At 45.4% G+C, this 26,339-nt stretch overlaps 1 protein-coding gene across 2 annotated transcripts in view; it reads left to right on the top strand.

Annotated features, from left to right (window-relative positions):
• The window catches only part of KAT8 (lysine acetyltransferase 8), a 346,163-nt gene extending 321,941 nt beyond the window's left edge, over window positions 1-24,222 (top strand). For both annotated transcript variants that reach the window (XM_086932009.1, XM_086932010.1), the window contains exon 11: window positions 23,239-24,222. In XM_086932009.1, the coding sequence (XP_086788135.1) occupies window positions 23,239-23,303 (65 nt within the window). In that variant the 3' untranslated portion in view covers window positions 23,304-24,222. The remainder of the gene's footprint in view (window positions 1-23,238) is intronic.
• Window positions 24,223-26,339: the final 2,117 nt, after the last annotated feature.

Here is a 26,339-nt window from a genome sequence, read left to right as displayed (position 1 = left end):
CAGGCTGATGAGGGCTGAAATCCCGAAACCGGTCCTTGGATATTTGTTTCCAGTCCAGAGAGGACCTGGCTTGGCAGTTCAGGCTGGACTGTTCCCATGGGGCACAGGGTCAAGACTGATTTGCATATGGCTGGGTTCAAACTGGAATGGCATGGTGAGCAAAAAAACGATGGATTTAGGTCAAGATCTCTGTACTAGGGTGAATGTATGACATTGTTCTGCATTCTGTCCATCAGCTGTTGTTTTTGCATTTGCCTCCCAGCTAGCACAGCAGATATGGAGATGGGCTATACCACTAAAGATCTTCCTCTTAGCCCAACACGTCCCAGGAGTATAAAACACTATGGCAGACCTGCTAAGTCGACAAACACAGCAGATCCACGAGTGGGAAATTCATCCGCAAGTTCTTCATCCGTTTTTTCAAATGTGCGGACAACCTCAGATAGACCTCTTTGCCACCCACGAAAACGCAAAATGCCCAAGCTTTGCCGCCAGATACCCACACCCATTCTCCAAAGGCAATGCGATATGGATGAACTGGTCAAGACTATTTGCATACACTTTTCCTCCTCTCACACTACTTTCGTTAGTGGTACGCAAACTACAACAACATTCCCTGACGCTCATTCTAGTCGCTCCAACTTGGGCCAGACAACCGTGGTACACCACGCTTTTACAGATGTCGGTAAAACCACACCAAAAACTAACTCTATCTCCACGCCTATTAACACAGAACCATGGAGAGATCAGACACCCGGACCCAGCTCAGCTTAACCTAGCGATCTGGCTCCTGAGGTCATAGAGTTTGGTTACCTCAACCTTTCTCCGGAATGTATGAACATTATCAAAGAAGCTAGACATCCCACTACTAGAGCATGTTATGGTGCTAAGTGCAAACGCTTTGTCATATACTGCCAAAACAACCAAATAAATCCCTTGGATGTGTCCATTCAACACATCATAGGATATCTATTACACCTTCAAAAGTGTAATTTAGCCTATACGTCTATCAGACTACACCTTGCTGCCATTGCAGCATACTTACAAAATAGACAACATCTATCTCTTTTTAGAGTACCAGCTATAAAAGCTTTCATGGAAGGACTCAAAAAAAATAATTCCTCCTAGAACGCCACCTGCACCAGTGTGGAACTTAAACATTGTTCTTACAAGATTAACGGGCCCTCCCTTTGAACCATTACATAAATGTGAATTGCAATTCCTAACCTGAAAAGTAGCTTTCCTAGTAGTAATTACGTCTCTCAGAAGGGTTAGTGAACTACAAGCATTTACCATTCAAGAACCTTTTCTGCAAATGCATCATATAAGTGGTTCTTTGTACTAATCCTAAATTCCTTCCTAAAGTCATTTCACCATTCCATCTAAATCAGTCAGTTGAGCTGCCCATAGTTTTCTCACAGCCTCAAACAGTTGCAGAAAGAGCTCTACACACATTAGATGTCAAAAGAGCATTACTGTACTATATCGAAAGGACACAAACTTTTCATAAGACAAAACAACTTTTCGTGTCTTTTTCACCACCACATAAAGGCAACCCATATCAAAATCAGGGATCGCTAGGTGTATTGTTAAATGCATACAAATATGCTACCAGAAAGCCAAACGTACGTTAACAATTCCTCCAAAAGCCCATTCAACAAGAAAGATAGGGGCTTCAATGGCATTCTTGGGGAACATTCCCTTAGATGATATATGCAGAGCAGCTACATGGCTTACACCGCACACATTCACAAAGCATTACTGTGTAGATGTGCAAACTAAACAACAAGCCACTGTGGGCCAGGCTGTACTAAAAACACTGTTTCAAACAACTGCAACAGATACTGGTGGTCGCCGCTAGATGTGGGTACTGCTATACAATCTATGCATAGTGAGTAATCTGCAGCTCATATGCCTCGAACGGAAAATGCTACTTACCAGTATGCATCTGTTCTTGGCATGTAGAGCTGCAGAGTTACACATGCCCACCCTTCTCCCGGCTACCTTCATCTGTTAAAGTATTATCTTAATTAGATACAAATCACATGGACATCACTACCTCTTGTACAGCTCCATCACTTCCCTAATGGCGAAAAACAATCTGGGGATGGAGCCGATGCCCATGCGCAGTATCATCCAAAGGAGGAGTCACCTATCCCGTGACTTCCAAAGACTTTTCTACAACAAAACAAACTGCAAACATCCAGGCCCAACACTAGGTGGCCATCTATGCATAGTGTGTAACTCTGCAGCTCTACATGCCAAGAACAGATGCATACTGGTAAGTAGCATTTTCCTTTTTACTTCTCGATCTCCTGATAGACACCTCTAACCGCAGATTACCTCACTTTTTATATATTCCACAGGGGTCAGACTTGATCTGGAAAATTTATAAGCATTAACCAGACACTCTGCGGCAATATAAGGCTCTGTTTCGAGTTTTTCTGCCCAAGAAATGTCACGTGGAACCACATTTAGGTACCACTTGCACACAATGACGTCAGTTCCTTTCTTTCTGTGCCTCCTGGAGCTGCCTCTCGTCTCTCCACAAGACCTTTATCTAAAAATTGTTCAAACTCCAGTGTGCAAGTACAACTGTAACCTCCCAAGACTACAGGGTTTAAACCATGTAGACATTTTTGGAAGCAAATGTCTGTGATAGATGCCAAACATGTTTGCCTGTGAGTGGAACAAGACTACAGGTGTGCATTGACTGCACCTTGATGAATCCCAAAACCCATCCTGGACTGTGAGGTGAAGCACCTTGTCATCAAGCTCTGGATTGTGAGCAGTTAAAGGGAAGGTCCTGTTCCTGAAGTCGTTCAGTGCAGTTGCCGAAATCTTTGAATAAGTCTAGAAAACGCATGAAAAGGTCCAAATGGACTCTGCACCCTCCCACCTCTCTTGATCTCCAAAGAAAGTGCAAGTGCATCAATGTGCTTACCAATCTCAAGCTGTTTCCTTTTGGAGCCAACCCTGACCTATATCCAGAGGCAACCTGACTTTTCAGGCCAGACTCCAACACCACAGGTAGTCGAAGATTTCCATGAAGCTATGCTGCAGCTCTTTGGCATGCTATTGGCTCCCTCTGGGTCCCAAGGAAATACGAGGGTCCCCATCTGAAACTCCACCAGTGGGGCTGCACTTGGTGGCAGCTGGTACATGCTATAGGCTCCGCACCAGCTTGGCTGAACTGGACACCATGGCTCACGCCAGCCACTAGACCATCGACACTGATGCTGTCGCTGGATGACGTAGCCCAGCCTATTGTGCTTTCCGAGTTTACACTGCTTCAACCGAGACCGCGCTCTGATCCCATGGTGCCGCAAACCCATCAGATCTCAGTACTTTGCCTCTGCCTCAAGGAAGGGCTCAAAGCATCTACACTTTATTTGGAATTCTGACAGTGATTCGTATGACGCTTAGGATGGATTTCCCTAACCATATATTGATGACAATTAGTATGAGGACCTGCAGTACGCCAGTGGCTTGGACAACTCGGTAGGCCTTTGTCTAGTTTCGCCTCCTGGCCCCGCCATGGGAGAAAGTTACATCTTTGCCATGGTCATGCAAAGGGCGGGTGAGGTTCTCTGCCTCCAGTTACCCACTGTGTTACTGAGAACCAGTGCTTAATTTGAGCTGGTGGTTTCCGGTGCTTGCCACGTAATTGCCAACACTGGTACTTATGACAGTCTGCCACATGATGGCGCTGTTTGCCTAAGTTAAAGATGAGCACGCAATAGTTGTATATTAATTAAATAAACATTTAAAACGACTAATACCTTCTGTCCAAGCCATTTTCATAGCTTTGGGGGCATGAAATAGTCTGAATTGTCACACTTGCAGGAGTGCAATATTTAGTAGTAGTTTTGGTACTGCCACTGGCAGGGGTAATCGGTGGTGCAAGCTGCAGTGCCCTCCTAAGGAGAGGGTCCAGGTACTTCTTTTTATACAAATGAAGCCTACTGAGGACACATCTCACTGTGGTGTGCCAGCTGTGGCAAACAAAAGTAGCCCCTGCTTTCGTTCAGTGAAGCCCTTACAGACCCCCTTCTCAGGGCATGGGCAAAATCCTGTACCAAAATATCTGGTAAATAGGCAGATAAGCAGGCAGCTAGTGCAATACTATCATTGGGTAACCATGACTTTGGCTCAGTGTCCACGCATGAAAGTGTAGTCCTGCAGGTCTTAACAAGCAAGTTCAACACTAATAAATTCACTACCACAACATAATGGCTTATTTTCAACTGCCTCTAAGGGCGTTATACCTCTGTCCTTTAGGACTTCATTGTACAAATCTTTCTGACTGTCCCACACGTCCCATCCTTAAGCTAAATATTCAGAATGGTTACAAAACACAAACATATAGACATATCCTGCAAGTACTGATCAAACCGACCTAGGCCGCTAAAAAGGAACAGATATTGAGACCTCTTTGTTAATAACATATCATAATAATGGAAGCTTAGAAAGTAGCCTCTGTCTAATACCTTTAACCATTGTTCACTTTAATTATTTTTTCCTTTGTGCGGAAGCAGAATATTTGTGAGTGCACTTTATTCAACTAGTGTGCGAAATCAAGATTGTAATATAAATATCTACTTTGAGGTTTACGACCCCAGCAGTTACAACAGAGAGGGACAGGGACTGGGTTTCCCATCATGTCTGCCGTATAAAGTGGCACAGCATTGTAGCACTTCGAAGCAGACATATTTCTGATGTTGATTTTTATTAGTAAGTATCCTTTCTTTTAAAGTACAGTGGGCAGGAATAATGGTTGAGACCTAGATAGAATTTTATTTGTTCCCCTTGGAATTAGGAAATTGGAATTAAGATATCTGTACCAAAGTATACAATCTAAAGCACATAGGAATAGAATTGTAACTTTTGATCAAACCTAATAAGATTTAAGAACTTTACAGGGGCTTTCTAGGGTCTTGTATGTGGGGTTTTACGGACAATAAGAGATACATTTTAAGTATATTTGGTCAGCAATGGTAGTGGAAATTTAAAGACATTCATATACAGTGGGACTTCCCATTGCTTCTGGGCTTACTTCTGAGACCATTAATAAAATAAGAATCCAACATTTAGCTGGAAAAATTAATCGTATATGGCTACAATGTAAATTTAGAAGCACTGCTTCCTTTCTCTCTCTCCTTATGCTTTGTATCCATCACCTTGGATTCCTCTTCCCTTTCCTACTGTTACATTTGGCTTCCTCCTTCATTTCTCTCTTCCATTCAAATCCCTTTACAAAATGTGCCTTTATTTCCCTTTCACACATCAACATTGTTGAAGTACATGTGGACCGTATAAATAGAATGTATCGGCTCTGTTTGAGATGTGCATTAATTTTTTTTCTTCTCCTTCAGGCCCAACGGCAGTTGCGATATCGTGCTTGTAGACACAGTACCACATTTAGGCACATGTAATTTAGACAAAACTGCAGGTAGCATCCCCAAAGACGCATATAGATGCACATATGACAAGCACTAATAGATATACATTATTTTTTATTGCTATAGTTTATAAAGCAGCTCCTAGTTTAAAGATAGCTGGTGTGTAAGAAAGTGCCCTCTTTTTGCATGGTTGCCCCCACTTTTTGCTAAACTCCTGATGTACTTTGACTGAGTGTGCCCTGAGTTCCTGCCAACCAGGTGCCTGTGTTTTTTCCCTAAACTGCATGAAAAACAAAACCCAATTGGCACTCTTTGGCCACAGGTCAGTCCCTTGTAAATTGTACCAAAGGTACGAGGGCAATTTGGCCAGGGAAGGCCTCGTAGGGCTGCAGCACTTATTGTGCCACCCTTAGAGGCGTTGTACCTTTACACACACACACACACACACTGCCTTTTCAGGCTGCGTGTTTTGGTGCAGAACAAAGCTGTGTGCCATGCCTACAACCCACTTCCCTGGCATAGGTCAGCCACCCCTCTAGCTGTTGAGTGTACAGGTACATGAGTCCTGCCTCCCTACAGTGTCTAAGTCAATTTTTAGACATTGTAAGTGCAGTAATGCCATTAAGAGTATATGGTGCTGGGAGTTTGTCATTACGAACCCCACAGCACCATAATGGCTTTACTGAAAACTGGAAAGTTTGGTATCAAACTTCTCAGCATATTAAACCCACTCTGAGGCCAGTGTGGGATTTAATGAAAATGCGCTCAGGGGGCATCTCAGAGATGCCCCCTGAAAAACGAGCTAACACTACTGTCCAGGCTGAGTGGCTGCTCGCCAGCTGCCACCACCAGACATGTTTCTGGACCCCTCGGTCGAGAGCCTGCTGCCCTCGGGGTCTGAAACAATGCAAGTCCTGGGACAAGGTGGCAAGCCTCCTTCCTCAGGATGGGCAGGGTCCATGAAGGGAAAGTTTCAATGGCTTGCCGCCTTTTTGAGCTTCCCCAGGCCTTTTGCTGCTTCCAGCAACTGGCCCCCACCGGTTCTGACCCCCACTTTGGGCGGGTAATTGGCGGGAAAACCAAGTGAGGAAGGGAGGTGTGCCCACCTTTGCCAACCCCACCCCTCAGGTAAGAGAGGCTAGGTAAGGCATGTAGGAAGGTACATCCTGACTATGGTTGCCCCCAACTTTTTGCCCTGTGTTTTAGCTGGTTGTGGACATAGTCGACCTGGGACCCTGCCAATCAGGACCCCAGGCCTACTGCTCTCTCTTTAAAATGGATTCCATGTACCCTAGGTACATTTCCAATTGGTACTGGGCCACCTTATCAGACCCTGTAACTCAGGGCATAGGTGTACCCAGGGCTGCCAGGGGCTGCAGCATGTATTATGCCACCCCTGGCTGGCCTCCCAAATTTGACACAACTGGCTGCATGACAGCTGGGGCAAAGTCGTGTAATCACCCTTTGCTGTAGGTGTAGTATACCTATACCTAACCCTAAAATGGACACACAGATTCCTATCAGTCACTCCTATGGCAGGCCTTGACAATCCTGAAGGCAGAGTGCTTGGAATCGTGTGAGGTGGTGCTCTGGCATGAGCTGAGCCTGTCTGCAGCTTGCGGAATCAAGTCCTAATAGCTGTTCCATGATATCGCATACCATATACTCTTAAGTGCATTATAATCCTCGCGGTTAAATGCTATCTTTGGTATTGCTTTATCAAAACATGTCGAGTAAGGTGTCATACGAATTGGAATACTAACCCCTCGCCAATTCTGGCGACGGGGTTAGCATTCCACCCTTCTAGAGGGACACGACATGTATGTAACTGTGAACCCCGGTTAAAGTTAACTGAAGCCTCAGCTCCACAAAATGGATGCTGCCACCACAGACACGAGTCTGACCCCCTGCAGCTGGGAGTCCTTCCAGCGAGGGGAGCCTGGACAAAGGGTTTCCTGTCAGGGGCGGTGCTAGCACCGTCCCAGACATGGTTTTGTGTATCCTGGGTAGGCAGGGCTTTACAGGAAGGTGACTGCTGAGTGGCACCCCGGTGCTCACTACGCATAGGCCGGTCTGAACCAGTTCCAGGGGCACACCAGCCCCTGGCCTGGGGAAGTCCGGCATGGCTGAGGGGTGTAACCACCCCCCACCTAGTCCCACCCATAGGCAGGACCTAGTCACCGGGTCAGCCCCCTTTTTTTAGTATAAAGATGGGAGCGGGCCCCCTGTTAAAATTAGATCATCTTTGGAATCAAGATACCACTTTCTCCGAAAGGACTTCACGATTTCTTCTTCAAGATTCTCCCTTGTGGCTAAGGAGTAGTCACCCTGCATCCGCAGGCACCATCCTAAAGAACACTGCGGTCTGCTGCAAGTCCTTCATCACGAATCCGACGACCCAGCTCGACGAGACCCGGCTTCCCTGGCACCTCTGACCTCTACTCACCTCTACAGCCCAGCTGAGAACCGTGAGTGCGACGAGACCTCAAGGGACCGACGATCGCCAAGACTGCACGACATCTTTACTGCAAGCCCACCGTGTCCTCCACTGGTGAGTGCTTTGGGGTCCGAGAAGCCCCGACCCTGCGCAGCTCCAGCACCCAAGATCAGCCCCCCTGCATCTCCACGATCTGCGTGGGGCCCTTCTGCTGTTTGCTGTGCACCGCGTTGTTTGGCTACTAGCCGGCTGGCTTGTGGCCCTCTGAACGACGCCCAACGACTTCACGACTGCTGGTCTGGTTGCTCCAGGCTGGCCTTTGCTTCCTTCTTCAAGAGAGGCACCCCGGACCCTCCTGGTCCACTCCAGACGCCATTTTAGGTCCACCGCGTGGGCTTGAATTTGCCAAGGCTTTGTTGCCCAATCCTGGGTCCAGCGACGCCGACAGCTTCTATCTTCGTGGGACAGCTCGATCCTCCATCCTGGTCGCCGACAACGCCTCCTGGTCCGTGAGATCTTCGAGTCAAGCGTCACCCACTCACCTAGTCGAGGTGGCTACCATCCGGTGCCCTCCTGGTGCCCACTGACTACTGGCTAGTAGTCTCGAACTTGGTCCCCTCTGCTTTCAGGTGTCATCTATCTTCAAGATCCAGGCTTGGATCCGACTGAACTTTCTTCACTGGTCACCGGCCAGCATCTTTTCTTCCGGCTCCTGGTCCGTCTACGAGGATTCCCGACGTCTTTTCAGACCTATGCAGCTGCAGCCCCTGGGCTAGGTAACTTCGGCATTTCGGTGCCCCAGCATAGCCTCACTATCCAAGGGTCAGAATCTACTTTCGTTTTCTCCCTACCAGGTCGGGTTCACCCGAGAACACTAACTTTCCATTTCCTAGCTACCATAGACTTTTGTCCCGCATCTCGCGTGAGAGTGCACACACTGCACCCGAGTCCCCTAGGCCTCCTAGACGTAATCTAACGATTCCCTAGTCAAGTCCTAGCGATTCCAAAAGCTATTAGTACTGTACTTACCTGCTAGGAATTTCGCATTCCACTTTCAGAGTATATGGTTTTCCGTGCCCCTCGGGCATTTGTATATACTGTGCTAACTTAAGTATTTTTGTAAGAGTTTTGGTTTGTGCTTAGTACCCTGTCCTCATAAAGAGTACAGGGCTGTTGTGATCTTTAAATAAATAACTGTTTATTTTCATAACACTTGTGTGGTGTCCTTTCACTTGGTATTCAAGGGGTATATGTGTGGTAAACAGCTGGCTTAACGCGCCCTCTCGAGTCTTTAGCCTTAGACTGCTCGTATCCACGCTACTAGGATAGCTGGTCTATAAGGTTGACTTACAACCAATCATCAATAAGGGTTGCTGGACTGATACATAGTGTTCACTAGAATAGTGAGCACTGCATATCAGGCCACCTTCTCACATTGGTGAGCAGCGGTTGGGATTTGAGCTTGCTGTTGTTTACCACACGTATCCTAAGAATATCTTGTTGAAAGATCACATAAGTACTGTTAGTACATATAATCAAGCTTAGAATACTCTGAGTTCTACTAAACCAGCTGTTGTAGCTCCTCAAGGCTTAGCACACCTTGGCTGCAACTCTAGCAAGGGACCAGTAGGTAACACATAGTGTAGGTAGGTGCATCACTTACACCACACTAGAAGCAGTATGTCGGTCACAGGAGGAAACACTGAGTCTCCCCTTGTGTCAGTTGACCCTCCACAGGTCATCCCTTCAAAATATACTGCTCTTAGCTTCCATGAGATGAGACAAGTGTGTACTCTCAGGAAACTAAAACAGGGGTCTAACCCCACCACTTCCTTTCTGATTGGTCTCTTAGAGGCTTATGATGCCAGTAGGGCTGGTAACCCAGACCCTTCTAATCCAGATGGAAGTTTGCCCTCCTTACAGGGTCCCTTTGATATCCATCCTCTCCATGAGGCAGATGATGCTGAGGAGGAGGATGAGTTGTCTGGGGATGAGGCAGATAAGGGACAGCTAGAAGTCAGTAGACTAAGCAGGTCCAACTTAAGCAGACATGAGCTTGGTACTGGGGGACCCCTGGGCCCACTCTCAGGTCAGCTTAACATTGGGAATGGACGAGTTAGGTCTCTATCAAGAGGCTCTAGCAGATCCTTTCGAACCAATGGCTCTCTCAACTCTTCTCACAGAGGAATGTCTTCCCCTAAGAGGAGAGTGTATGAAGCTGAAGAAAGGGCAGTCAAACTGAGGATTGAAAGGGAAGAACTTGCCCTGGCCAAAGAGAGACTTGCCCTTGCTAGAGAGCAAGAATTATGTGGGCTAGTTCCCACTGGTGGCAGCAATAAACCTAGCAATAGGGAAAGGAGTTTTGATAAAAAGCACCTGAATAAGATAGTGCCCCCCTTTAGGGAAGGGGATGACATCCACAAATGGATTACTGCTTTGGAGAGAGCCTGCACTGTGCAGGGTGTTCCCCAAAGTCAGTGGGCAGCTATCTTGTGGCTCTCCTTTGATGGTAAAGGTAGAGATAAGCTCCTCACCACAAGGGTGGAGGATGCTAACAATTACCAAGTCTTGAAGAATGTACTGGTTGATGGGTTTGGTTTAACCACTGAACAATACAGGATGCTGTTCAGAGACACCCAGAAAACTCAGTCTCAAGATTGGACTGACTTTGTTGATTGTGCCACTAAGGCTTTTGAAGGCTGGCTACTGGGTAGTAAGGTTACTGATTTTAAAGGATTGTATAATCTAATTATGAGGGAGCAAATCTTAAGTAATTGTCAGAACCAGCTATTACATCAGCACCTGGTAGACTCTGAGTTGACCTCTCCACAGGAATTGGGTAAGAGGGCAGACAAATGGGTCAGAACCAGGGTTAGGCCTAAAAACCAGGGTGGTGACCAGAAAAAGGAATCAACCAAGCCTCAAGAGAAGGGTGGGGCTAAATCCACAGAGAAGACTTCCCAAGGGCCCCAAAACTCCAACAAGGGTGGTGGGTCCCAGAACACTCCTTCTGAACAAAAGAAACCTTATTGCCATACCTGTAAACAGGTGGGCCATTACAAAAGTGATGCCAGTTGCCCTAAAAATGGTAATAAGGGAAATGTACCCCCAGGTAATACTCCTAAACCTCCTGTTACCACTAGTGGTAATCCCCCAGGTGGTGGGAGTGCCCCCAAGAATGTGGTGGGCATTACTTTGGGCAATCAGGAGGACTATGGCTTAGCCAGGTTCCCTGACCACACTCTTGTCTGTGAGACTGGCATGGGGTTTGCCAACTTCACTACTGGACCCCACATTTTGGGCAAGTATAGACAAGACGTTTTAGTGAATGGTCAGAAAGTTGAGGCATTCAGAGACACAGGGGCCAGCCTCACCATGGTGAGTGACCATCTGGTCCCCTCTGCTCAACTGACCCCTGGTTTTACTTATCAGGTGACAGACATTCATGGAATGAAGAGAAGGCATCCCATGGCAGTAGTCAAGCTCAGCTGGGGTAATGTCACAGGGCCCATGAGAGTGGCAGTGACAGATAACCTACCTGTAGATTGCTTACTGGGGAATGACCTGGAACTCTCAGCATGGGCTGAGGTGGAACAAGAAACTCATTCCAGAATGATAGGCCTATCCAGACAGGTTAGTGGGGCAGTAATAGCTACAGCCCCAGTCCAAGCACCAGTCCTCCCTGAAAAGGTTGGAAGGGCAGTGGTAGCCACTGCCCAGGCTCAGACAGACTTTCCAGAACAGGATAGGAGGGCTGTGACAGTCACAGCCCAAACACAAACTGAGTGCCCTCCTGAAAAGGTTGGCAAGGTTGAAATGGTCTCAGCCTCTACTCAGACAGATAGTGAGGTTGTGAAGCCTGAAACAATGGATCACTCCACTCAAACAGAGAGCATTGAGGAGGAAGAAGAGTCTTCCCCCTCCCAGACACTAGGTGAGAGCCAGCCTCCTCAGGGAACTGACTCTACCCCTGTTGAAGGAACTGCCCCAGAGGTAGTCAGGCCTAGCCTGGCAGAGCCCCTGATGGCAGTGGACCCTTCCCAGGTGGGACCCAGTCTGGAGCAGGTAACCTGCACCTCTCTACCCTGCCTCAGTCAGCCCAGGGCTGAAGAGACCAGGGAGGTCAGTGGTGGACCCCAAAGGGCCCCCTGTCCAAAAGAACCCCTTAATCAGCAGATTAGGATCACTGAAGCTGGTAAACCTAGCCAAGTGAAAATAGAGCAGACTCCTGAGGGATCCCCCTTAAAAGTAGTTAGGGAACTCCCACAGCTGGACACTGTTGGGCACAGCCAAACATGGGGCCTAAAAACCCCAGACCTGACCTGTCCCTCCAGTAAGCCAAACAGAGGGACTCAGCCTCCAGCTTTAGGTAGCCAGAGGCTGACCCTGAGAGCTCAGTGCATCTCAGCTAAAGAAAGAAAGGCACATATGATAGATGGTGATTGGAGGAAGTTGAGCCCAAAGGTAGAGGAGCCTCACTTCAGTACTCCATCCCAGCATCAGCCTTCTTCTTTCCCAAGACACACCAGAGACAGAGATTCCCTATGGTGGAGACCCTCAGATACCCTTAGGGTGAGGGGTTGCCTAGTGGACCATGACACAGGGGGAAACCAAACCAGAGCTGGTACTTCCTTATATGGCCACTTAGGTAATAGAGGCTTACCTGGACAAGGATAGCCTTATCTCCTTTCGTTTGGGGGGGGGTTATGTAGGAAGGTACATCCTGACTATGGTTGCCCCCAACTTTTTGCCCTGTGTTTTAGCTGGTTGTGGACATAGTCGACCTGGGACCCTGCCAATCAGGACCCCAGGCCTACTGCTCTCTCTTTAAAATGGATTCCATGTACCCTAGGTACATTTCCAATTGGTACTGGGCCACCTTATCAGACCCTGTAACTCAGGGCATAGGTGTACCCAGGGCTGCCAGGGGCTGCAGCATGTATTATGCCACCCCTGGCTGGCCTCCCAAATTTGACACAACTGGCTGCATGACAGCTGGGGCAAAGTCGTGTAATCACCCTTTGCTGTAGGTGTAGTATACCTATACCTAACCCTAAAATGGACACACAGATTCCTATCAGTCACTCCTATGGCAGGCCTTGACAATCCTGAAGGCAGAGTGCTTGGAATCGTGTGAGGTGGTGCTCTGGCATGAGCTGAGCCTGTCTGCAGCTTGCGGAATCAAGTCCTAATAGCTGTTCCATGATATCGCATACCATATACTCTTAAGTGCATTATAATCCTCGCGGTTAAATGCTATCTTTGGTATTGCTTTATCAAAACATGTCGAGTAAGGTGTCATACGAATTGGAATACTAACCCCTCGCCAATTCTGGCGACGGGGTTAGCATTCCACCCTTCTAGAGGGACACGACATGTATGTAACTGTGAACCCCGGTTAAAGTTAACTGAAGCCTCAGCTCCACAAAATGGATGCTGCCACCACAGACACGAGTCTGACCCCCTGCAGCTGGGAGTCCTTCCAGCGAGGGGAGCCTGGACAAAGGGTTTCCTGTCAGGGGCGGTGCTAGCACCGTCCCAGACATGGTTTTGTGTATCCTGGGTAGGCAGGGCTTTACAGGAAGGTGACTGCTGAGTGGCACCCCGGTGCTCACTACGCATAGGCCGGTCTGAACCAGTTCCAGGGGCACACCAGCCCCTGGCCTGGGGAAGTCCGGCATGGCTGAGGGGTGTAACCACCCCCCACCTAGTCCCACCCATAGGCAGGACCTAGTCACCGGGTCAGCCCCCTTTTTTAGTATAAAGATGGGAGCGGGCCCCCTGTTAAAATTAGATCATCTTTGGAATCAAGATACCACTTTCTCCGAAAGGACTTCACGATTTCTTCTTCAAGATTCTCCCTTGTGGCTAAGGAGTAGTCACCCTGCATCCGCAGGCACCATCCTAAAGAACACTGCGGTCTGCTGCAAGTCCTTCATCACGAATCCGACGACCCAGCTCGACGAGACCCGGCTTCCCTGGCACCTCTGACCTCTACTCACCTCTACAGCCCAGCTGAGAACCGTGAGTGCGACGAGACCTCAAGGGACCGACGATCGCCAAGACTGCACGACATCTTTACTGCAAGCCCACCGTGTCCTCCACTGGTGAGTGCTTTGGGGTCCGAGAAGCCCCGACCCTGCGCAGCTCCAGCACCCAAGATCAGCCCCCCTGCATCTCCACGATCTGCGTGGGGCCCTTCTGCTGTTTGCTGTGCACCGCGTTGTTTGGCTACTAGCCGGCTGGCTTGTGGCCCTCTGAACGACGCCCAACGACTTCACGACTGCTGGTCTGGTTGCTCCAGGCTGGCCTTTGCTTCCTTCTTCAAGAGAGGCACCCCGGACCCTCCTGGTCCACTCCAGACGCCATTTTAGGTCCACCGCGTGGGCTTGAATTTGCCAAGGCTTTGTTGCCCAATCCTGGGTCCAGCGACGCCGACAGCTTCTATCTTCGTGGGACAGCTCGATCCTCCATCCTGGTCGCCGACAACGCCTCCTGGTCCGTGAGATCTTCGAGTCAAGCGTCACCCACTCACCTAGTCGAGGTGGCTACCATCCGGTGCCCTCCTGGTGCCCACTGACTACTGGCTAGTAGTCTCGAACTTGGTCCCCTCTGCTTTCAGGTGTCATCTATCTTCAAGATCCAGGCTTGGATCCGACTGAACTTTCTTCACTGGTCACCGGCCAGCATCTTTTCTTCCGGCTCCTGGTCCGTCTACGAGGATTCCCGACGTCTTTTCAGACCTATGCAGCTGCAGCCCCTGGGCTAGGTAACTTCGGCATTTCGGTGCCCCAGCATAGCCTCACTATCCAAGGGTCAGAATCTACTTTCGTTTTCTCCCTACCAGGTCGGGTTCACCCGAGAACACTAACTTTCCATTTCCTAGCTACCATAGACTTTTGTCCCGCATCTCGCGTGAGAGTGCACACACTGCACCCGAGTCCCCTAGGCCTCCTAGACGTAATCTAACGATTCCCTAGTCAAGTCCTAGCGATTCCAAAAGCTATTAGTACTGTACTTACCTGCTAGGAATTTCGCATTCCACTTTCAGAGTATATGGTTTTCCGTGCCCCTCGGGCATTTGTATATACTGTGCTAACTTAAGTATTTTTGTAAGAGTTTTGGTTTGTGCTTAGTACCCTGTCCTCATAAAGAGTACAGGGCTGTTGTGATCTTTAAATAAATAACTGTTTATTTTCATAACACTTGTGTGGTGTCCTTTCACTTGGTATTCAAGGGGTATATGTGTGGTAAACAGCTGGCTTAACGCGCCCTCTCGAGTCTTTAGCCTTAGACTGCTCGTATCCACGCTACTAGGATAGCTGGTCTATAAGGTTGACTTACAACCAATCATCAATAAGGGTTGCTGGACTGATACATAGTGTTCACTAGAATAGTGAGCACTGCATATCAGGCCACCTTCTCACAAGGCACAACTCTGTGTCCCCGCCATCTTGCATTTGGGGGGACCCAGCCAACCAGAGCGAGATATATGCCCCCCTCCCACTGGAGGGTGGGATAATAGGGGGTGTACCTTCCCTAAGGAAGGGACCCATTGGTCCCAACCTTTATAGTGCATACAATGGCAAACGAAAGATGAATAGAGCATGTACTAATTCACGCATTGGATGACTTCTTCAGCGAACCGTATAGACTCAGTAAACCAGCGCCAATTGTATCATTTCTGTATAGTAACCTACTGTACAGTAAGTATTTAAAGGAATCATATAACACATAAAGCATATTAGATTAGCATGCACAGAATAATATAACCAAATTCCACCTTACCCTAAGTTAATATTTAGGGCCCAATGGTATTAGGAAAAAATCCACATAAATCCATTCACATGCTACCCAGTTACCACAAGATAAAAGGTTTCACGATCATACCTATAGGTAAGTACACACACTCACGTGGGTGGGTCTAAAGGTGTGTATATATGTCTACATATATTTTTTGTCTGTATATGTAGATATATATATACATATAAACTACATTGACTCAGGAGGAGAACACATAATACTATGTGCCCTTAGCAGGGAGAACACATTCTCTCTCAAATACAAGTGGTCAACCACACAATGTTTTTCTCTGATGTCCATTCTGCAAAATAAACTAGTTACTTACCTGAAACAAGAGTTTTGCAGCTTGAACTCTTCTAGATCCACCTACAACCCTCCTACCTCCACTGTAAAGGGGAACAACTTACAAAATAAAAAGCATAGGTAAATAATAAACATAAAAATTAGAGAAAAAGAGGGCTACACGCATCCTCTTATGATACCAAGGAACCTTTCATAATGATATCACAAGTATGTAACTACATAGCTCATATGTACAGGAATAAATAACTAATAAATAAAGCATAAGCATGCAGATATTTGCGGTTCATGAGGGATGGATATATATATATATATATATATATATATTACACACATACACACACACATTTGCAAACGTATGTATAGATATACTTCAGCATATGTAGGCCACAGAACAAATAAAGAGGCCCTGCCCCCTCTCCACAATAAAACATACAGATAATACATTTATGCAACAAGCATACAAAATCACAGCTCAGAGCCTTATGGATCTCGTTTTATATACACCTAAATGGAAAAAAATTACAGGTAGCTAGTTTCATCTTCACTCAACATCTGTGTTACCAAGAAAGCATTTTTAGGCTTTCACAGGCTTTTTGAGCTACGTTTTCTTGGCTGAATCCTTTCTTTTTTTGCCAAGACCTCTTAATGGAGAAGGGAAGCCTCATTTAACAATGTTGGAAAGAGGCAAATTCCTAATAACTAATTCCCTCGACTCTATTAATAAACATGATCACCCACACACCCTTAAAACATATACGTTCACCCACACCCCTTAATAAACAAACTCATCCCCATAAAACTAATTTCCCCCTCCCTAAAAATATTCACGATCACCTCCACCTCCTAAAACGATGTCCACACCTTATAAATTAATTCGCCCTCCTTTTAAATAAATACAAATACCCATTCCCCCTAAAAACTAAACCTCAACCCCTGAACTCTAACCCTAAACTTCCCCACCCCCTGAAACTTAACCCCTCTTACCTGTTCCTCTGTGACGCTCCTCCCAACTCTGCCCTGCCTTAACACTAGACCGACTCAGCCTTAACCACGCACATACGTGGTTAAGGCTGAGCCGTTGTTCGGGCAAGTCGTTGTTCAGCTGGCGTGACTCCGCAACTCGTTATTCCGGAGTCGTTGTTCAGGATGTTTCCCACGAGAACAATCTTCTGTAGTAAAGGTGAGTCAAAGGCAGCACCAACAGTACACCAACCTGCGGCACGAGGGCGACCAGCTGCAAAACAGCTTCTGGAGCGCAATGTTATTCGATGGAGATTGGTCACTGCGAAAAGCAAAAAGAGGCTCTATCTAGGAGGCCAGTCGCTCTGAACCACCAGGGAGACTCAGGCCTTACAATGCTTCGGAACGTAGGGACACCTTTGGTCCTCTTCTCCATGGCCGAGGGGTGACGGGTGCAGAGATGTCCTTAGGAGTCTGTTTTTTCCTTACCCGAGCGGTAGAGGGGGCCTGCATGCAGAGGCTGCAGGCAACGTCAGAGGGTCCACAAGGGGTGAAACCACCTCAAAGTCCTTTCTTTTGGGGGTGCTGCGAGATGCAGTATACAGTTCCGCTGCCCCACTGGAGGCCTTAGTTCTTTATAGAAGGCAAGCAGTCCTCCCAAGTTTCTTGAGTCAACGGCTGCAGGAAGCGTCGACTTATCACACTTTTTCGATGAGGGATGCAGACAGGCCAGCGGGGCTGGTACCGGGTGAGATGCTGCTTTTCTCTTATACCTGCTTTTGCGGCTGTTCCGAGTCCTCTCTCTTCTTAGGTCATCAGAACCTGATTCTCTGGTGCCAGGGACTTCCCTAAATACTGAATTTAGGGGTGTTAGGTAGTAGTCATTGCGCCCCATATATGACCACTTCCTGTGGGAAGTGAGCATAACCCTGTCTCAGTATTCCTAAGTATACAATCACAAAGATGGCTATGTCTAAAAAGTTGTGTCCACCTCAGTGTAGCCCACCTTAAGGGAGGTACTAGCCCAGAGGTGGCATGCTTACCTGGTGAACTAAGTTTCCCACCTGTCCATGTGCCAATGGAGTCCGAGGCAAAGGGAGGCAGCTTCCTCTCCTGTGAGGGGGAGCATTTCAAAGACGGCCTAGGAAGGCTAATCAGCAGGTGCCCTGTTAGAGAGGGTGTTACGCCCTCTTCTCAGACAGGCTTTTCTTCTGGGCAAAGGCTCTCACCATAGGAGGTCAGAACAGTGTCTCGGGTGGCAGGCTGCCAGAAACCAGACAGGGGGTACACCAGAGGTTGGTAGGTTTTCAGGGGGCACCTCTAAGGTGCCCTCTTGTTGCATGTTTTGGTGACTACATCACTTGAATCACCATTGTCCAGCGCATGTTTTAAAATGGCTTCCCTGTTCACTTGCACTGGCAGTAGTAGTACTGACCAACACAGGAGCATATCTGCTCATGCAAATATGCCTTCACATGTAATATTCAGCATCCTGCCTTAGGGCTGTCAGGCCTGCTGTAGGTGTGACTTACAAATATCACATGCAGTATTAGGGGACATGGCACACAGGATGTATGACATCTCGTTTTTAACTTTTGTCTGCACCAAGACACGCAGCCTGCAGTGACAGACTTGCATGTGCTTGATGAGGGGTCCATTAGGTTGGCACAATTCGTACTGCTGCCCTTAGGGACCCTCTTTGGTACCTCAGAACTTAGATACCAGGGGTACCATTTACTAGGGGCTCACAGAGGGTGGTAAAGGTTTTTGCCAATTGGGGAAACACTTGTAAGTTGTCACCAACTTGGAAGAGACAACTATGCATTCTATGATTCTGTAAGTGTTTGTACATCAACACAAATAACTACAAATCAGACCAGATCTCCTGAATCTGCATTGGGGTCAGCGCACACAGCTGAATCTTGCACCTGAGTTCCTGGAGTTTGGTTACATTAAACTCCTGCGAGAGGCCCACAGCTTACAGGCAAAACAGAGAACAGGTATCTCTTTGTAAGATACCAGTAGTCAAGGCTTACCTGGAAGACATTAAGAGTGATGCTGCCAAACAAAAATTTCACTAGCGCCATCCTATACTTAAATATAGTTTTGCCAAGACTTATGGGACTTCCACTTGAGCCACTGCACTCGTGTTAAATGCAATAATTTTCTTGGAAGGTAGCTTCCTCATTGCCATTAACGTTCTGAGAGGAGTTGGTGAACTGCACATACAAACTGTGGATGAACCATTTATTCAGTTACACAGAGATAGCGTTTATAAGAACAACCCCAATGTTTTTTCTCAAAAGTAGTTTTCCGCATGTTAACCAAAGAATTGAATTGCTCATTTTCTTCCCACACATACAGACTGGCAAAAAGAGCATCACACACTTCATGTTAAGAGAGAACTTGTGGAGTATGTTGACAGAATTAAATGTATGTGAAAAAAAACAAAAAGTCCTTTTTGCTTTAGAAACCCCTCAAATGGGAAACCCCATTCCTCTACCTAAAAAGGGCTATAAATGGCCGTGTTTCACTTTTAAAAATATTTCCAACTGTAGTAACGTAGTCACTGAATTTAAAGTGACTAGAAATCATTCACAAACGTGTTTTTTAAAGGAAAAATTAAGGGAATGCTGGCCAACAATAGCTTATAGGCTGCATAGCTGTAGCATTAAAACTGGCACTGTGCCTTTAAAGGCTTCACCTATTGTTCAGTGTCCCATCATGTTCTGAGGTTGATGGGTCAGGTTATTTTTACGGAGATCAAGATCATGAGCATGGAATAGAAACGTCTGATTTAAACTCTTGCCTGGAGAGGTGGGAGGGTTTCTTGTGACTATGAGGAATCCCTTGAGGGGAACTATGACTACAGGTATGTAACTTTTCCTTCTCTTCCAGGGGATCCTCATCAATAGTCATAGGCACTTAATAGAATTGCAAGCTAATCCCACAACAAGAATTGCTGACAAGTAGAAAAGAAGCAGGATTATTTCCACATTTTCCCAAAAAGATTTCTTGGAGGCCCGACCTTCTTGGGCATCTACTCTTGCATCTGAATCCTAACACTGTCTGATAAAGGTTATGTATCGATCTCCATGTAACAGCGTTACATAGATCTAAAAGGGGTACTTTTCTTAACAGAGTTATTGCGCTGCTTTTACCCTAGTTGAATGAGGTTTAGGTTTACTAGTGAGGGATGGCTTCGCTGACTGGGAACAGAACAATTGCAACAAACAATGAACCAAGAAATGGCTGACCTCAAAACCTGGCAGTGATGCCACATATCCCCAACATTCCTATGTCTGCATCTTACCAGCTGTTTTAGGATGCCTAAAATTATGATTCATTCCACAGACAGTGAAGCTCTAGTACTCACATTTTGGCAGTAGCATTGCTAGCTGATTTACGTACATCTTTTCTAGCGCCACTAAAACTTTCATTTTGATGGTGGCAATGATAGCCAGTTTACTTAAATGTGCACTAGTGCCACTAAATTATACCACAATATTATATTTCATGCAGCGCCTAGTCTGGTTGAAGGTGCATATTCCGATCACATAGTGTCCATTCAAATGCATCTACATTGGGTACTCCAGATAACTGAAGATCAAAATGTACACCACAGGAGGATCAAGAGACAATAAAGCAATCCTGTATTCTCGAATTCCACAAGTTAAAAAAAAATACAGAATCAGTTCTTCCCCTACCTAGCACCAATAATCTAGAACCAGCTACCTGAAGACCTGCTTGAAATATATGGCAAAGCTTGTATTTCTGAAGTCCTAAACACTCACTTATTCTACCTGTATAATCAGATCCCCTATCTTCGTCCCCCTCTGTTGTTCCCACCGATGTACAGTACTGTTAGATTTCAAGCACTCTACTGCATGAATGGCTAGGTCCCCTCGATGCAAATTGCATTCTGCAATATACTGTACTGCCAAGAATCATGAAAATCTTTGTCTTGAAAGACTTGGGCTCTGTCAACTCAAATATTCCGATTTCTAAAATGTGCAAAGCATCTACTTGAACATCAGCCTATATGTTAACTGGGGCTCAGTCTGTAAAACAGATACCATGCTGAGTTAAGAATGTCTGTGAATCTTGTTTAGTGTGAAGGAACTTCACTATCATATGTCTAGTTGTGTTTCACTCTCCTGTTCATCAGTGTGCTCCTCAGAGATAGCGATGTATGCATGATTAGTAGAAACCTACTTACAAAGGAAGTGAGTGCTGCCCTTGAGAAATTTACAATGAAGATGATAATGGGATGGGCACTAGGCTCAAATGGGTCAAGGAAAGAAGTGGACGTGGCAGTATGGTGGAGGAGGGGGTTGGACTTGCACTTATGTTAGCGAACATAAATGACTATCTTTATGGAGAAGAAAAGTAACTTGCAATCCTGGTTTTGTAGCATGATTATTAACTCATAATTAATAAGCCTTCCTTTCTGCAAAGCAGAGGAAGTGGATGCCAGATAAATGAGATCCTTTGGCTTTACTCTATTTTAAATATGAACTGAGGTTCCCCTACATGAGCTCATCCCTCTGTTGCAGGGTCTGCCCTGGAGCACAGCGCAGTCAGTTTTTTCCTCTTGCCTTGTTCCCTAGCTTCCCACTTGTTTCCATTATTTGCAAATAGACTGTGTAGAACAACGGATTGCTGGCTCAGCACTGTAAATTTATAAGTTTAATTGGTGGCGTTTAAGAGCTAATCGATGGGCATAATGAAAAGGTTCTTTCAAAGTGTTCATGGATCACGCAATTAAACAGAGCGCTCATCAGTGAATATTAACACATTTGAACAAGAGAAATGAAAGTAAATAAAATTCCTTTTTGTTCCTTCTACTAAAAGGGTTTTGAAGTATTGGTTCAAAGAGTTACAGCATCCATTTCAAAACCCCTCCTTATCTGGCAGCTCTTCTAACAATATCCAGCAGAGAGAGAGAGCTTTTTGAAGCGAAAACTCTTTCCTTCTCCATACACCAGTCTAGGACATCTCCCTAGTTTTAAGAACATAATTTCCCGGATCTGCCTCCAGCTTCTGAAGCTCCCTACCGCCTTTCATCACAGATTAACCTCACTCACTTTCAGGAAACTACTGAAACCCCTCCTGTTCCACCTTCCCCTCAATTAACCCCATTCTTACTGGTTGATAGCCTCTTCCTCCTTTCTCTTAGTTTTCTAACCCCCACCCCCTAAAACGATCTTCCTCATTGGACTACCTGGTAGTATGTAAAGCACTCATGCTGTATAGTTGTGCTATAAAGTACTACAAATAGTTGGCAGTTGCATTAGGAATATTGTTCTACAGGCAAATGATTTATTGCTGTTGAGAAACGTGGCTGATCTTTCTACAAGTCTAATTACTGAAATTGAAGGGGATGTTGCAGGTTCTTAATAAATTATTTCAAATCCTGTCTGAGCACACATAAAGTAATAGATGGTAAATAACAGTTTCAGAGTCTCAAATATTCTAGTCCACTTTTACTCTTTAGAGATCCGTTCAGGGACATAATTCAATCCATATTCGATTTTCTTCAATACAGCTTCATCAGCAGTGTGGCTTTAGTTCATCAACAGTGCAGCTTGATATTGTCGATTTGTAAATAATGCAGTTTCCTACAGCCAACACGTGTTTTGTCGTGTTATTTCACACCTCAACCTCTTCAGGGCTATAATTCCAAATACACAATGTCACAAGAGTTGTCTCAAATCTTGAGACAAAACCGACACCCACCAGTGTATCATGCAAAGTGGAGTTTCCTACAATTAAGAGAAAACTCCAGATAGTACAATTGTGATTGAAAGAGAGAGAACCATCACCTAACATAGTGGCAGTTCTATGTATAAATAATGTTAGAGGAGTTGCCGAAAAACCTTTTCATAGCGGCCCATCCAGGCTCTAAGCATTTGCCTTTACTTGCACAAAGGTGCTGGATGAACTTTGATGACCCTCAGCAATATAATATCAGATGGAACTGCTGAATTGTTTAATAGTGTGATTAAGGAATCGGAATAAAGAGGATTGGTGTGGTCTACTTTATTTCTAGCCGCATCTTAAATTCTTCTAGTTATATAATTATGGACCGATTTTGTAGCCCTTACTCTAAGTCTCCACAGGGTTCACACTTCCGAGAGGGTTGATGGCCGTGTCTCCTCCCAAGGATTAGCATTAGGAGGTCATCCAGTCCTCCATATAAATTGTTTTGTCATTTTATTTTTATTTTCTGAGTTGTTCATTGTTAAACCATTCTGTTTGTCGTATAATATTCTACTCTCTGAACAACAAACTTCAAAACTGTATTCTTTTTTACCCCACCCATCTCCTCAGTGGACTCCGTCAGCTTGAAATGGGCCCCACCTAAACACAAGCTTCCTAAGCTATCCAAGAAGTGAGGACAGCACTGAACTGAGTGCGAAATGAGTTAGCTGCATAGTGTTTCACACCAGAGATCTTCAGACCCATTGCATCTGAACCTGAATTGACGCATTGTGTGGGCTGAAAGACAGGACGGCTGCGTTGGCTGAAGCAAGGCTTTGTTCATCGTTGTCATCCCAGCCAAACGAACCTGGAAGCTGACCCTACCAGAGCTACGCTTGACTGAGTTTGAACTCTTCCTTTCTGTCTTAAGTTTTTTACTAATAAAAAAACTATAGGAAAGGAATCCGACAATGTCAACAACACTCTTCCCATTTCTTGTTAGTGTTGGATACAAGGAAAAGAAGTTTACCATGGATTGTCACAGAAATATGTTTGTTGAAACATGACTGTAGGAAGACCATATGCAAGGTATGAATGTGTAAAAAGACAAGAATCTTTCTAGCATGTTAATGAGGATACCATTCAACTTAACTTGAGCTGCATTAAATTGCTACCGAAAATAAACTGTACTTTGTCCCCGAAGCTGGCCCCCAGCTACCATGCAAGACTGAAAATAATTTGGAGCCTCAATTCTTGTCAGAGGTTCATTATGAAATGTTTACCGTGCTGGGCATTGAACTGGATATTTCATACCTTATTTCAAAACCATTGGCACATCTATTTTGTGATGGGATTTTGTGTCTGATGGTAACTTTTTAAGTATGTTTCACATTCATCTGTGTCCACCTCCCTTTTTCCATACAGTGTGAAATCAGAAATTACTTAAAACATCTTACACCCCCACCTACTGTTTTGACCACAACTTTGTCATCTAATACGAACAAGCAGGCATTTGTTTGAACCTATATAAATACTTGTTGGTGTGGTTGCCATATATTGTTTGTTACTTTCAAAAAAATGTATTTTTCATTAAAAAAATGTTTTTAAAATGTTGATTGTATTGGTCATTTGCTATTGATTTTTTTGTAATGTTGCATGGAAAGTATCTACAGAACCTGGTTGACAATTGTTTTGAATTATTGCGTTACAGCTGTTTGGTAAGTGCTACATCCATCCCAGGGTTTATGTACATAGAAGGCCTTACTAAGTTATAAATATAGAGATATTATAAGTCTTTTCTTTATTCAGAGGTGAAAGGATATCGATCTAAATTCAAGGGGTGCATGTTCAAACTTTGTGATTCCAATAAAGCAAAGGATTTATTGCCAGCTAACGTTTCTCTACGTCTGGGTACTTACAGAAGTTGTGCTTGGGAAGAAACTGAGATAGCAAGAAGGATATTACTGGTTAAATCTGTAAGAAAGCGAGGCACAAAAAAATAGCCACATATGAACAAGAGACTTGAAAAGAATGCTCTTGTGTTCAAGGGAGCCAGTGAAGGTTTTCAAGGATATGTTTGATGACATATATTGTTAGGTTTGACCAGAGTCTCTGGTGGTCTGATTTGAAATAGATTTAAATCTTATTCATTGTTATTTGAAGTGGTATACTAAAGTGAGCTACAGTAGTCCAGTCGTGAGCTTGTTGTACCAACCACCATAGTTTCTGGCATTAAGTGATATTAAATGGAGAAGGGGTCAGAGCTTACGTAAAATCAAAGAGCAAATTGACAGTACAGAGGAGATCTGGACATTCATGCACGCTACAAATTTTTACATAAAGGCTGAGCTCAGGACAAGGGCCAAAAGAAGTGTGAGGTAACAGCACACCAGCATGCAAGGTCTTAGCCTGTAATGAGAAACTCCATAATCTGATAGACACATCTAGCCACAGATTCCTTAACTTTGAATTCTCCCCAGGTGCCAGTCTGGATGCGAAAAAATTTCAGCAGTACCTTTGCATGCCAGGGGAACGGCGTCATAAGGCGCCACAGTGACGTTGAGCCGCACAGACGTCAGTTTCTTCTTTGAAATTTTCTGCGCCAGAACGCGGAGCCACCATAGAAACTGGTCGTGAAAACAGTGTGGCAACATAAAATCAAAATTCTCTTAAAAACATCATTAGAAAAATAAAACATGGAATGGTATGAAAATACCAGACATGGATTTTAGGGAAAACTAACAACAACTAACAACAACTCCACACAGGGCTACATGTATTTCTGTGCCCTGGTGAATAACACCCCTATAAAGGAAGAGACCATACATCAATGGTCATGAATGACATGGCAATAGTCTCACAGGACCTACAACAACAGCAATAAGCTGTGCATTAACTAACTCCTTCACTTGATATATTGACAATACCAGCGCCAAGGTATGACGTTGCCAAGAAACCTTTCATAGAAAGAGCAACAAGTTAATACTTCTTACTGGTGTGACCACCAGTAAGCAAGAGAGAACACACCCATACTGCCAAGACAACGTATTAAAAAAATGGACGGTTTTGCACCTCCAAACAGAAGTCAAGTGGCCAGGTCAAGCATCTTGTTTAACCCTAACATAGATTGAGACAGTGATTCCTGGTATATGAGCCCAGTACTGAAATGGGTATACCCCTAACCTCAAGAACGATTCGCAGAGCGGGAAAGATGGGCACAACTTTAAGGAATCTACAGCTAGACTGTCTCTCTACTAGATATAGCGTTTCCAAAGGTAATAACTTTTACATCTGATAGAGACATCCAGCTGCAAATTCCTTAACTTTGAATAAAATACCATAGCTATACCCCACTGGAGGAGGGTCTGCGATCTAGTCCTATAAAAGTTTTCTAAGAGAACTAACCGGTCAAATTAAGGATCGACCAAGTGTACATAGGAAAAGCAGAGCCAGAACTTAGTTCCTAACAGACCCATGATTACTGTCACCGAACATATAAATTAAAACAACCCTAGCTGGACTGAGAAGGAATAAAGGGAGGGAGAAGAAACCGCCTGAAAATTCTGTCTTAGAACAGACATGAACTCCTGTCCCTCAAAGGGGAAAAGAAACCATGAGTACTGTCACCGAACATATAAATTAAAACAACCTTAGCTGGACCGAGAAGGAATAAAGGGAGGGGGAAGAAACCCCCTGAAAATTCTGTCTTAGAACAGACATGAACTCCTGTC

Source organism: Lissotriton vulgaris, chromosome 7 (assembly GCF_964263255.1).
Source record: "Lissotriton vulgaris chromosome 7, aLisVul1.2, whole genome shotgun sequence".
NCBI lineage: Eukaryota > Metazoa > Chordata > Amphibia > Caudata > Salamandridae > Lissotriton > Lissotriton vulgaris.
This window is presented reverse-complemented; position numbering and strand designations above follow the sequence as displayed.